Source organism: Vulpes vulpes, chromosome 3 (assembly GCF_048418805.1).
Source record: "Vulpes vulpes isolate BD-2025 chromosome 3, VulVul3, whole genome shotgun sequence".
Taxonomy (NCBI): domain Eukaryota; kingdom Metazoa; phylum Chordata; class Mammalia; order Carnivora; family Canidae; genus Vulpes; species Vulpes vulpes.
In genome coordinates this window covers 56,064,991-56,079,862 of record NC_132782.1, presented here as the reverse complement: position 1 = coordinate 56,079,862, position 14,872 = coordinate 56,064,991, and the positions used below count along the sequence as shown (strand labels likewise).

Sequence of the window (14,872 nt, the reverse complement as noted above, 5' to 3'; positions counted from 1 at the left end):
GAGTCAGAGTCAAGTATAATGTATATGTTTATCTGTCAGCAGAATGCATGTTGATTTTGTTGTTGTTGTTCCCAGTTGCCAGTGTTCACTTTTCCTCAGCTCATCCTCTTTAACATCCCTTCCTTACCACAAGGTTATAGGGATACATGTCTGTTTATAATCAAACCCACTGCCACAAATTAAATGAATTATTTAAAATAAAACCAATTGAGGGCAGCCCCAGTGGCTCAGTGGTTTAGCACCGCCTTCAACCCAGGGCCTGATCCTGGAGACCCGGGATCGAGTCCCATGTCACGCTCCCTGCATGGAGCCTGCTTCTCCCTCTGCCTGTGTCTCTGCCTCTCTCTCTCTCTCTCTCTCTCCCTCCCTCCCTCTGTGTTTCTCATGAATAAAAAAACAAACAAAAAAACAATTGAGAAGAGTACATTGTCTTTTGCTACTGTCTTCTTAATTTCCTTGGGCCTGCTTCTTAAATTTTTAGATATCAACTGTTTTGTTGTAGATATGATGAAATGGTAACCTTTCACTACAATCTCATGGAAAAGGAAATATGCCAAAGTGAACATTTTGAGAAAAAATAATATCCTGGTTATGCTTTGAGTTTTTAATCATGCAATTAGTAATTTTTACTCAATATTTTTGTGGAAATCTGGTTATTTGGACAGTGAGTTTTAACAAATGGATTAAAATTTGCTTGAATGGCAGTAATAAATAGCAGAGTAATGATACTGTGAAGTGTCTAGAAGTCTGGGTTAAATCTGATCTCATTTAAATATCTTTGTTGATCAGAGGAAAAGTGTAGCAGGAAGAGTTGTACTAGTTTTAAGTGACATTAGATCCTTTATTGGAATAGGGGCCTGGGTCATTCAAATAGTGATCAGTGTAAACTTCTTAAAGGTGATGTATATTGCCTCTTTTAATGGACTATAGGTATGTGATATTTATTATAAATCTTGGTTCTTTCCTATATACAGGATCTCAAAAATTCAAATAGTTATAAAGATGCATCTCTATTCCAAGGCCCTTAGTTTCCTATTTTTGGAGGTTGCTAGTATACTTTAATAGATTATCTTTTTGAAGCTGTTGTATTTCTATCAAACTTCCTGGACTTGGATTTACTTACTGTGCTATGATTTGGATATTATGCATTTTCTCTTTCTCATAATCAATACCTGAATGTAATCATAAATTGGTTAGTCACATTTAGTATCATTCCCAGAGATAACTAAAGGTTGTCACTTAGACTTTTGAAATTTTACCTGTCTTTTCTCTGAACTTTTGAACTGATTTCTTGCTTTTCTCTTTCTTTTGATCTTTCTCCATGGATTCAAAGGAAAAGGTATAGTAATTTTGGTTTGCATGAGTGACTGCTTTTCTTTTGACCTTTTTAGTGTTGAAAGAGAAACTGTCAGTTACAGTTGATGCCTTCTTATGAAATGCTTACTGAAAAAAAACAGCTACTTGAAACTGGTTAAAGCAGGGAATTATTAAAAATTATGTCTGTGCATACTTTCAGTGTTTTATTTTGACTGAAAATATACAAATATTCATTTTCTCCTTAATACTATGATACAGTGCCAAGCCTTTTCTTTGAGTTTGTTATCTGCCAGTTGGAGGTCAGAAGCTCTTTTCTTTTGTAATAAACTGCATCAACAATGAGTTACATAAAATTTGCACTTTTAATTAAAAGAAAAAGAGGTAGAAGCCTAGGCACCTATGAATCAATTGAGGTGTACAAAATTGTAGATTTTTACAAAACAACTCTTCAATCTTTGACAGTTATCTTGTCCACATCTTATTTCATGACAGGTTTTCAAAGAAACACCTTTATCAGCTTTTTCATTAACATTCATTTAGTTTTCATGGAAACAATAGTTCTTTCTTTGTCACTCTGTTTTATCAGTTCACCTATTGGTTAAGTTTTTAAAGTCCAGTAACATTATGGTGGCATGAGCAGGTTTCGAAATGAACACAGGCAGCTAACTAATTATAAGATAATAGCCAGTTAGCAATGGGAATTCACTGTGTCCTGGGCTTCTGTCAGTGAGGGGATGAGGATTTAATTCTTTGTGTCTGTTAGGTGGAGGTCAGGTAAAGTGCTTCTACTGTTTTTATGATCATTAATGAAAATTTTTTTCTGATACCTCTTCTTTTGGTCTCACAGAGTATTTTTTTCAAAGAATATTTTAATATTTATGAAGAGTAAGGAAAGAGTAGTATTGAAAAATGATGAATGCTGGCAATAAGAGAGTTCTATATACACGATTAAATTTGATTTCTTCTAGGATCTAGTTATTTCCTTCTTTGAAGGTCTTTGGGAACTTGTTAAAACAAATTAAGGATGAAGAAATAGAGGATTGGGTCAATTTTGGTATATGGAAAGAGCAGAAATTCTCTTGAAGTATGTTCAGATTTAGATTTTATGGCTATTACAGACTTTATACATTACTTGTGGCTTTTCTTTGCTATTTAGCACATTATTCTTAAGCCCAGAATATGCTGAGATCTGCCCTAAGCAAAGTATACTTTGAAAGATAGACTAATAAAAGAAATAGGTATAATTCATTGCAGTGTTTGTGATAACTAGGCTTCAAGTTGTCTTAATTGGTAAGCTATTTATTATCATTAATAATAATCCCTTGCATTTGTAACATTTGATAGTTTTCACATTTTTCATAGGCATTTTCTTATTTAAGTTCTGTGCCAACTCTGTGAAGTTTATAGGAAAAATGATAGTCTCATTTCATATTTCTTGCCTAGAGTTATTTGCTTTATAAGGACCCACTCCAATTTTTTTAAAAACTAAGTTCACAATGCCAACCAAATGTGATTTTGTGTGGACTCTGTAAATGAAATTAGATGTACTGCTAATTTAATGGTTTCTCCCAGCAATAGATAAAAGAAGACTTCGAGAGTGGGGAAAAATGGAATTTTTCCTTAAAAATTAAGGCAACCAAGAGCCCTCTTGGAGGAGTGCAATATGGAAAGTTCTGATGTTTAACCTCTCTTGCTTCTGTCTAGGTCCTCCTGTTCTTTCTATATAACTTTAGAATTCAAGTGTTTGGAAGAGGTTTTATGTTTATTTATACCAAATACCTTTTTCCAGAAGTGTCCAGAATAATCTGGGATACAGAATGTTTAGTTATTCCAGCAGAAGAAACCTCTCCCATAAGATTCTGGTTTCTTCTTTATACAGAAATTCTGCCTTTTATGAATTTAGTCTAAATTGTATGATAGATAGCAGGTATGTTAATAAGATTTGATAAATAACTTTGTGGAGTTAAAACCAGAGTATATTTTATACACTGTCATCTCACGACCATGCTTAACCATATAAAGGGACGTTATAAAGATAATGGATATATTGTAAAAATCAAGAGAAAAACTTGAGAATGTTTTCATTAACACAGTCTTGTGGGATGTAAGTTTCATATATATTTCAGGAATGACTGAGCTTGATAATTTGGTCCCCTGTTGCAGCTAGTTTTTAGTATATAGGACCCATAGGAAAGCAGAGTCCTATTTGGATTTTTAATCCTGAAGTTTTTCTTCCTTTCTTTTCTTTATTTCTTCCCTTGATGGTACCCTTTATTTTATCATATTCCCTCATTTTCCTATTCTTATCCTCCTTGAGTTATAAAAATACTTAAAATAGTCTACAGTGTGAACTTTGTTAAATCTGAAAGCAGTAGTGAGTGTCTTTAAGTATTGGTGGATCAGAACTGTGTACAGTCTGTATCTCAAAGCACAGATTACAAAAGATCCTAGCTGGATGCTATTCAGACACTACTCTGTGCTTGGAAGGCAAGCAGCCCAGACTCTTGGGGCTCTTTGTAAGGCTGATATGGAATTTCTGTCTGTGGCCTCTTACTTTCATTCCATCTGTTGCCTCTACAAATGACCTAAAGTAGTGGTGTGTTTGTGTGTGTGTATAGTGTGTATTTTACATATATATGTGTATATATATACATATATATATTGCTGTTGCCTAATGATACTATCTTGACAGTTTGCAAATTAAGATATATGGATAATTTACTAACTGTATAAGGCATCCCTGACAAGATAAGGATCATGGAAAACACTATTTTAGGCAGGCAATTTCAGTAAAGCAACATAAAATGAGGTGTTGTATTCAAAGTTGGGAAAATAGAAAAAAGGAAATTTTAATAATTTGGATTAAATTGAGAGAGGAAGGAAAAGTATGTAAGAAAGAAAAAAGTGGGGAAAAAAAATCCGTAATTGTAATCATTCTAGATGTGAACAAAGATGATGGCATTTTAAATACATTAGGCCTTGTATATTTATGAATTTTATTCCTTTTTGAATATTCATCTTAAAGGCTAAAAGATAAAATGATTTCAGAAAATATTGAGTATTTTCTGCGTGCCAGATACAGTGCATCCATTAATTGTGTCAGAACTCCTTTGGGACGTGGGGATCGTTATTTGAGCCAGTTTATGAACACAGAAAAATGTTCTTACAGTATTCACTTTGGATGGGCAAAAGGTCTATATGGTATTATTCGCTAGATCTGAGAATGAATGTCTTTAGGTTCTTTCTAATAACTAGATTTACCCTTATAGAAGGAAGATTTGCAAATGTGGAAGCTATTCAGATGATTGTCCGATGCCTCCTGAGTGTAGGGCATCGTATTCTGGGAATGTTAGTTCACTTATAATTTTAGCCCTTAGAAAGGACATAGTCTAGTAGTGGAAGTAAGATATACTTGCCTCCAAAGAATAGCATGTAAGTAGTTAAAGGAGGCATAAACAATTGCTGGGTGAGTTCAGAGAACTCCAGATTTTGCAAATAATGTGAGTTTTTTTCCTCCCCAAGCAATTACATTTTGTAGGCATGCCTTCTTATACTTGAATTTTTTATCTCATTGTTTTCAAGTGGGTATAGTAATGAACTCTACACAAAATAAGCATTGCCTAGGAGAAGCCTTGGAAGAATTTCTTTTAATTATTAAATAATAAATTTTAATAAATATTTGCCTCCTGGAGAAAATCGGAACTGATTAAGGCAAGATCCTTACCGTTAAATAACAATCTAGTAGAGATTTGAATTATTTACTTTTAGCATATCAAATGTTGATGCTTGGAAATAATTTTCTTAAGTAGTTTAAATATTCTGTAATTTTGTTTGCACTGTTAATTTGCCTAGGAGACCTTTTCTTTGTGGATAATATAAATGTAAATTCAGCCAAATTCTGAATTAATAAATTTTGATTTTTGAAATTGTAAAGCTACTTTAAAAGATGGCATTCCCTGTAACTTTACATCCTGAAAAAGCAAGAAATACAATTTTAGAATGAGACAGGTGAAAGATAGTTGGTTTGTTCAAAGAGATAAAGATTACTTCTGGATTTTTTTTTTTTTTTAATCATTAGCAGGTTCTATCTGCTTACTTGTAGATCTTGGGTTTTTTTTCTTCATTCTTACTATCTAATTCAATGCCCAGCATCTAGTACATGCTCAATAAATACATTAAAATGAATGTAACTTCATCATTTGATTCTTTTGATTGTTGCTACCTCCCAAGTCTTTGCAAAGCTGATAGTATATACATATTTTTTCATTCCTTTCATTTCTTTTACCTGATTTTGCAAATTGCTTTCTTTAGATCAGAATCAAGCTTTGCGACTCTGTCTGGGTAGCACTAGTGTTGGAGGTCAGTATGGAGCCATCTCTGCCCTCAGTATCAACAATGACTGCTCAAGACTTCTCTGTGGCTTTGCAAAAGGACAGGTAAATGTGAACTTTATTTTATCCATACAACAATGTTAAAATCAATTTAAAAGAAACTAGTATCTCTATACCACCTCACACCTGTCAGAATGGTTAAAATTAACAACAGGGAACAATAGATATTGACAAGGACGAAGAGAAAGGGGAACCCTCTTACGTGTTGGTGGGAATGCAAACTTGTTCAGCTACTCTGGAAAACAGTATGGAGGTTCCTCCAAAAGTTAAAAATAGAACTATGCTACCATCCAGCAATGTAATACTAGGTATTTACCCAAAGGATACAAAACTCAGATTTCAAGGGGTATATGCACCCCAATGTTTATAGCAGCACTATGAACAATAGCCAAACTGTGGGAAGAGCCCAAATGTCTATTGACTGATGAATGGATAAAGAATGCTGGAATATAGGGACCCCTGGGTGGCTCAGCAATTTAGTGCCTGCTATCGGCGTGATCCTGGAGTCCTGGGATTGAGTCCTACATCGGGCTTCCTGCATAGAGCCTGCTTCTCCCTCTGCCTGTCTCTCTGCCTCTATCTCTGTGTCTCTCATGAATAAATAAATACAATCTTTAAAAATAAATGAAATTTAGAGGAAAAAAAGTGAAGTGTGATAACTCTGGAGCTAGGAGAAAAAGCATGGGTAGGACAGATGATGGCACTAAGTTACATACAAAGCAATTGTTATGCAAAAATGCAGATACGGTGATTATGGTCCGTTGGTTGATATTTGGGAATTCACTGCATTGAATTCTGTACATGAGTGTCTGGATGTGAAAATACACTTGTGTTGCATTTATCCAGTTTGGTCAATTAAAAGAGCAAACAAACCAGTATTTCTAGATCAGTATGTCAGGGACCAAAAATTTTAAAGTGACATGTCTGTAGAGCTGACCTAATGTTACTCGGTCTGACTTTTGTTCAGCTTTTATTAATTGTTATCAACTGAGCTAAAGTCTGTGATTTTCAATATCTTAATTTGTGTGTCTATATAAGTAAGTAGCTTTTACAAACCAACTAGGCTGTTATGTCAAAATTTACTTCCTTATAGTAGCATAGATAATTATTGCTGCTTTTTAAATACACTATGTTCTGCTTTCTATATTCTCATTACTGTGTTTCTGGATAACTCTTAGAATTGCTTTTTACTTCTGAAACTGGCAATAAGTTTTGGCTTTTCTCATCTTTTGACTTACACATCACTAGTTTGTTTGGCAGTGAGCCTCTCCTATAATTTTTACCAGTGCTAAAGAGATCGACTCATTGAAGAAATTTTTTACTTCTCAGTATAAGAACAAAGTTTAAAATCTGAAGGAAAAAGTAGGTTGGCAGGATGAAGGGATGATGAAGATGGAATAAAGGCCCTGTGCTTTAATGGATCTGCAACCTTCATTTACATTTCAACTTCATAGTTCTTTGCCTGCAATGTTTATGGACTAGGGATGGATTATTTCAGCCACAAGGCAGGATACCTAAGTCCAAAAAAGAGCAATAAATTGGATTTTGAAGCATTTAGTTGTCTTATAGATCACGATGTGGGATTTGGCCAGTGGAAAACTTCTAAGATCAATAACAGATGCTCATCCTCCAGGAACAGCTATACTGCATATTAAGGTAATATCTTTGTTTTCTTTTTCTATTAATTTTTATTTTTATGTTCATGTATGCACTTTTAAGCACATATCTTCATAAAAAGAATCCTTGAAAATGAAGTTTTCTTTGACTATCCCAATAGGATGCTCTCCAGGCTAGAATTGGGGCTGGGTTAGTCTGGAAACATTCAGCTGCACGCTGGACTGACCTCTAATAGATAGAGCAGCAGAAAGAGTAAACTGATGTGATCCTAGACCAGAGGTTGGCAGCAGACAGGCAGTACCCTGCTGAAAACTCATGTGGAGATTTAAAAAGGTGGTTTTACCTTTCCTTTAGTCCACCAATGTTGCTTTGTCACACTTTGTTGGGAGTTACCTGGGGTTCAAGGCACCAGCTGTGAAAGAACCAAGGTTTGCATTATGTTTAGAAACAGATCTGTTGGTTTATTTTCCTTCAGGCCTCTAAGGGACAAGCATTAAGATTTGAGTCTTGGCTTTCTCCCTATAGGTCTGAAAAAAATAAACCAACTTAGGTAACAGATTTCATTTATAAATACAATGTGAACTTTGGTTTTTGTATGCTGTCAAGCCCATGTTCAGAAGCATAAAAGGTAAAGGACTGTAACTAGGGAAGTCTAAAATCAGATCTTCTAGATTTTAATCATGTACACATTTGGTTGCTTAGCTGTGCAGACCTCTCTTATCCATACATATGCTTTTTAAAGTCTGTAAGCATCTGGAGTTTATGTGTCTGCATCTAGGTTAGTTATATAAAATCTTTTTGTGACAAAGCAGCATTGAAGCATTTAGTAACAGTGAAAACAACCAAGACAAGTAAAAGTAGAATTTCCCCTTTTTTGAACAAAATGGCAGTTTTCTTGACCTCTTTTCCTATGGCATGTTATAGTTGTGTTTATGTCTCATCTCTTTTAATAAATGAAAGTTTTTGAAACCAGAATCTGTTTCTCATTTATTTTTGTACTATGCATGGTAGCTGTTGATGGTGTTTGTAAAAGGACAGTTCATTTACAGAAAAAAAGCAAAATCCTTGAGAGAAATGGAACAGAAGAGATAAAGGCAGAGAGGCAAGAGAAGAATGCAGCTGAGGTTAAAAGCATGGAAGTGGTAGCCATTGTGTTGCTTGAGATTGGTGATAAAGGTGGTGCATGCAGATGCTGTGACATTGGAGTAAGAGGTAGCAAGTGATATATATGATTGAATTCTTCCAGAGTCTTGGATTGACAATGGCCACTTGCTCTTTAGTACCCTTACTCACTGTTCTCCAGACTTAACCCTATATCCTAGCAATGGGCTTACATCCTTAATGCATATATGTATATTTAAAAAATACTGTAAATGTAGTACTGTATTCATATTTAAATACATTACAAAACAGATAAGTAGAAAATTGATAAATAAAAGTGCAAGTGCAGTTGATTTTCCTACATTCCAGATGTATACTTCCCACTCTGGCAATTGCTCAGTGAGACCTTGAGAGCAAAGTTGTGGGTTTTCTTTGTTATGCCTGTGTGTGGGGAGAACAATTTTACAGTAGTTTCCTGTACCTTGACTGTCCCTAAGAGAACAAAGACATGCCATTTAGGATGGCTCACCAGCCTTTGGGGTTAGGGAGATTGGTCACTCTAAGTGACTCAGGTTACTCAGTTTTATATCCTACAGCATTCACATTTACCATACCCCATAAGTCCTTAGGACAATTTGTCATTGTGAACATTATTGGTTATTTTGAGTTTTCCAGGTAGGTAATAATAACTGAAGTATACTCTGTCAAAGAAGATCAGGAGGCAGCACATATTTGGAATAGTTCCATAGAAAGTTAAACTATTTTAAATATAGTGGATGAATTCTTCTGTTATTCAGAAAACACACTCAAGTTTATTTTCTAAAGGTAGCAAATATCTTTTACTATGTCTTTGTTCTTGAAAACTAGGCAACTGCAGATGTATCTAGTATACCCTATTCAGTTTAATAGCAGCTTAGAAAAAGTTAATGTTAGGAACCCAAGTGGAGAACTTTAGGGCTTTTATGAGTCACAGTTTGTATTTTTCTTTTATCCTGATGAAAGATGGGTTTGCTTTTTTAAAGCCTCAGTTTTTGAAGATAGCCATTTTTATTCTGAATACGGATAAGTTTGTATATTTAGAATGATGAACTAAATCTAGGTGATTTCAAATGCTACTAAATGTGTTTGTTTTTAGATTTTTAAAGTGTTATACTTTTTTCCCTTTTTAATACTTGACTGGTTGTTGAAAAATATATAAGAAAGTAAATTTCTTCTCTGTTTAGTTTACAGATGATCCAACTCTTGCAATTTGCAATGACAGCGGAGGCTCTGTTTTTGAATTGACATTTAAGTAAGAGACTAAAGGACATTTGTTGACAAATGAAATGAAAAGACTAGTTCTGGTTTAATGACTTGAAGTTGAACATGAAGAGGTCCGGAAAACCCATGTGATTAAAAATAGGTTATGGATGTATATTATCATGACTTGGGGAGCCTTATAGAACATTTGGAGGTCCAGGCCTGGCCACCCAGAATTCTCTCAGTAGGCCTGAGTTGGGATTCTGAACTCCTGCTCCCCAGGAAATTCACATGAGCTGTCAGGCTTGTTAACCATAATTCTGGAGTATGTCACTAATTTTGGTTTAGACCCAGTTAATTATAACCGTAACAGACAGATGTAGAAAAGTTTTTATTGCCTTGGAATTGCCCTATTTCTCCTTAAGAGTAAAGACTGTCTAGATACATGGGAGAGTATTTATAAAGCAGTTATTTAAAAAGTAAAATGTAAAATTCATACTGTGTTTCCATAAGTTTTCAAAGTAAGGACCATGTTTCTTATGTTTCTCTCACCTTTTCACAAAGCTAAGCCTAAAGTAATTGCTTACAAAGTGTTATTTACTTATTCTGCTACTGTTTACCTAACATCTCCTATGCTTAGGCATTGTTCTAGACACCAGACTTGGAGCTGTGAACCAGACAAAGTTGCTACTCTAATAGAACTTACATTCTAGTTGGGGTAGGGGTAGGAACACGATAATAAATGAGTACATAAGTGAAATAACTTCAGATAGTTGTGAATACTGTGGAAAAAGTAAGGCCAGTCAGCTTGCTGGAATGAACTTGTGGATAATTCAGGAAGGCAACATTTGAGCAAAGACCCAAATGATAATCTGGTTTGCATTTTGCATTCACAAATGCAAAAATCTAGAAGTGTTCCAGGCAGAGGGGTGTTCAAGCACAAGAGTTTTGAAGTGGGCACAAGTTTGGCTTGGTAGTTAAATGGAAAGAAGGTAGTCGTGGCTGGAGAATGATTTTGTCAGTAGTAGGATGGGAAAAGAGTGAAGGCAGGAGCCAGATCATATAGGACCTTTGAAAACATGATAAAGATTTTGGATTTTATTTATGTACAGTGGCAAACCATTGGAGTGTTTTTAGGAGAAGAGTGATAAATCTGACCTGGACATTACAAAAAGCCTGCTGATGTCCTATGGAGTTGGATTGTCGGAGGCAAGAAGAGGAGTTAGGAGGCTATTGCAGTAGTCCATGCTAGTGATGGTAGTACCTTGAATCATCAATAAATCAATTCTGAGTTTTTTGGTTACCTTTGCAGGAGAGTGATGGGAGTGAGAACATGTGAATCTAGATGTCTGTTCAGTGGTTCCAAGGGTGAAGTTTGCTGTATTGAGCCTCTCCATTCAAAGCCTGAGTTAAAAGATCATCCCATCACACAGTTTTCCTTATTGGCCATGGCGTCCTTAACAAAGGTTGGTATATTTAGAAGGTGAAACTCATAACTTTTAGAGGTTCTGAATACCAAAAATTTGAAAATTATAGGGTGAACATTAAAAATATGTTTTTCTCATAGATACTGGTCATTGGATTGAAACCATCTTTGAAAGTGTGGATGACTTTTCCCTATGGACGGGTAAGTAAACCTCTCCATCTTATTGGCAAAAAGACCATGTCAGGAGTAGGGAGAGGACTTGAAAGTGGTGAATTTTGTGAGATTGTCAGAAAACGAGGTAAAACGGAAGTCAGGGCTCCAAAGATCATTGTCTGGACTTACCTTGATATAACCAAAGCAGTATAAACTTGTGACTAGAGCAGTACAGATCACAAGATCTGTCCTTTTTTACCTTGTTTTAAAGTCTCTTATAAACAGCTGCTGCTTTGGTACTGAACTACTGATAGAGGACACCCCACCATAAGATCTAGCATAAATTGCTACTACCTAGGCTTTCTTTTGGCTTCTGCCTTTAGTATTTTACTTTGGAGGATGATTCTTCCCAAAATCTATGATGCATACCACAGTTTCCCTTTCCTTCCCTGGTTGGTTGTTTTCAGAGAGCTGTGATCTTCTAGTGTAATTGTGAGGAGAGGTATCGATGGGATGAGATGGAGAATGATGGTACAGAGCCAAGACTAGTTGAGAACATAGCCTCTATGCTGAGGGAGACCACTCTGCTGTTTGTTGGTACTACATTATCTCTGGGCCTCGCGCAGGGGGCGGGGGGGACAGATTTGCTATTTCAGGTGGTATAGCTAGCTTAGATTGTCATTAATGTTTCTTAGGTTAGCTTCATTGGCTGAGGTTTATCATGGTGGTATAGGTTTGCATCTTTTTGTATGTCTTTACTGGTATTTTTTTTCTCCAATATTAACATTTCCAAATAGAGAAGTAGAAAGAATTGTACATTGAACATCTATGTGTATATCTAAACTATATAATTCTATCATTAATAGTTTACTATAATTTTTTTTATTATATGTCTGTCTCTCCATCCATCAAATTATGTTATTTTAAATGTATTTCCAAGTAAATTGGAGAAGTCAGTACTCATTTGACTAAATATTCAGCATGCTTTATGTTTAGAGTTCAATATTTGTTTCTCCTTTGGTGTGAAATTTACTTACAGTGAAGTGCACCCATCTTGGCATACATTTGCTAAACTTTAACAAATGTATATACTTTTATAGCCCAAGCCTCTCTCAAGATGTAGAACATCAGCATCAATCCAGAAAGTTCCCTCATGACATTTTCCAGTCAATGCCTGCTTCACTGGGATTTTTATGAGAAATTGGGAGATGTTTTATCAAGGAATACTAGTCAGATACTGTGTTAACTAGTTTTCTCTTTTTCTTGCTGTTAACTGTGATGCCTTTTTTTAAAAAAAAGTTTTGGTCTTTTCCTCCTTAGATGGATCCTTCCAGTGTTCCATTGCTGGCCTGGCACTTTGTGGCAGTGCATAATTATGTGAATCCCATGCTTGCCTTCTGCAGAGGAGATGTTGTTCATTTTCTGTTGGTAAGTCCTGACAGGATGCTATATGTCTGTTATAAAGTCCTTTATCATAATACCATAATAGTTTTTTGATATTCACCAGTGCTTTAATATTGTGTCAAATATGTTATCATAATTCTTTGGAGAGAGAGTGGTATTTTAATTTTAATTTAAGGTTTTATTAACGTGGAAGACAATAATCACTTTAGCTTCATGCCCCTCCGTGGTGTATTTCTTAATTCCATCTCTTTGACTAACAAATAATGAATGGTTTATGTGTATATATAAATATAAGAATGTATATATGTCTATTAATGGCTTACCTATTACATATAGTGTATTTATTAGACAATAGGTTTCACTGAGCACACACTGTGCTCTCTACACTGAAGGACACAGAAACTGTTGAAGAAAGTATAAGATAAATTTCTTCTTTCACTTCAAATACTGTTTGAGAGACAAAGCCAGTATATTCATTACCATTAGGGAGAACACTATGCTTAAGGATTCAACTATTCAACTTTTAAAAGTTGATAAAAATTCAGAGTATGGAAAGATTTGTATGGACTGGATAGGCCATGGAAAACTCTGTGAAGGACATATGGCAAATACTGCAGGAGGGGTGGATATGCATATTGAGGGAAATGAAGTTACAGGGGTAAGAATGTGCAGTGCATAATCTCTTCTTGGGTTTCCTAGCTCAGTCAAGCAAGGACACCACTGTTCACGTAGTTTCTCCAGCTAGAAACCTAGGTGTTTACTTTCAGTTATCTTTCTCCCTCATTTCTGCTTCTTCACTGCATCCTGTTGACCCTGTCTCTAACATCTGGATTTACTCCCTTTTTGTCACCCCCCCCCCCCCCCCCCCATTGCTGTTCACTAGCCTAAACCACTGATATTTCTTCTACCTCGGCTTTGGCATAGCTTCCTAACTAGACTCTGGCCTTGGGGTCTTTGCATATGCTCTCACCTCTGTAAGGGAAGCTCTGTGCCCTCTTCCACTTTATCCTACCTAACTCATGATTAACATTGCCTTCCCTGACTTCCTGAATTGTTTCCTGCTACATACACCCACAAGACCTTATTTCTTCTCCTTTGGTAACATTCAGCACTTTTTAAATTATTTGTCTAAGTAAAGTGAAAGTGCCATAAATCTAAAGATTCTAGTCACAAGGACAGTGCCTATATATAGTAGATGTTTAATAAATGCTTATAGGATTAATGAGAGTGAGAAACCTGTGGAAAATCAAGTTGAATATGATGTAGAATTATTTATTTTTAAAATTTATTTATTTATTTATTTATGATAGTCACACAGATTGAGAGAGAGAGAGGCAGAGACATAGGCAGAGGGAGAAGCAGGCTCCATGCACCAGGAGCCCGACGTGGGATTCGATCCTGGGTCTCCAGGATCGCGCCCTGGGCCAAAGGCAGGCGCTAAACCGCTGCGCCACCCAGGGATCCCTATGATGTAGATTTAGATTAGGGGTGGCACAGTGTGGCTTGTGGACCAAATCTGGCCAGCTGCTTGTTTTATTGGAACACCATCATGCCCATTTGATTATGTATTATTTATGGCTGCTTTCACATTATAGTGGCAGAATTGAGTAGTTGTGACAGACTGTATGATCCACAGAACTTAAAATATTTATTGTGTGGCCTTTTACCAAAAAAGTTTGCTGACTCCTGATGCAGATTATAGAATATAATTGGCCTAGATTGGTAATGAGGAGTTGTCACAATTTCTTAGGTAAAGAGATAAAGATGTGGTTAAAGTGGTATTCTAGGAAGATCAGTATAGAAGTAGCAGAAAAAAATGTATTATAGGTGATAGGGAAATGGAAGGTTTTGCCCTTGTGCCAAAGAAGGTATGAGGTATTTAGACGAGGATGCTTGGTTACAGTGAAAGTTAGGGATGACACTTGGAAGGAAAGACGAAGCTTCTCATTTTATTGGATCTGGGAACTGAAGGACATGAATGAAGCATTGTGTTTCTGACCTCATTTTGGAAGCATGAACTATTTGAAGGGCTTGAGTTAGAGAGGATTTGAATGGTGTTGAGTAAGAAGGGAAGGTGGACTTCTTAAGTGTTCTTTCAGAGAATGTCTTCTGGGCAGATGGCAATCCAGGTCTGGAGTGCAAGTGAGAATTTCAGGATAGAGAATGTTGTTGAAGCTGTGAAAATCAAATGCCAGAGCATACGTAGCCTTGGCAGGCACTCACA

The 14,872-nt window shown here is 35.8% G+C and overlaps 1 protein-coding gene across 5 annotated transcripts in view; it reads left to right on the top strand.

Annotated features, from left to right (window-relative positions):
- The window catches only part of VPS8 (VPS8 subunit of CORVET complex), a 248,815-nt gene that overhangs the window by 31,592 nt on the left and 202,351 nt on the right, over positions 1-14,872 (top strand). For all 5 annotated transcript variants that reach the window (XM_026007303.2, XM_072752535.1, XM_072752534.1 and 2 more), the window contains exons 8-13: positions 5,629-5,753; positions 7,278-7,364; positions 9,650-9,717; positions 10,978-11,131; positions 11,233-11,292; positions 12,565-12,672. In XM_026007303.2, coding sequence (XP_025863088.2) covers positions 5,629-5,753; positions 7,278-7,364; positions 9,650-9,717; positions 10,978-11,131; positions 11,233-11,292; positions 12,565-12,672 — 602 coding nt within the window. The remainder of the gene's footprint in view (positions 1-5,628; positions 5,754-7,277; positions 7,365-9,649; positions 9,718-10,977; positions 11,132-11,232; positions 11,293-12,564; positions 12,673-14,872) is intronic.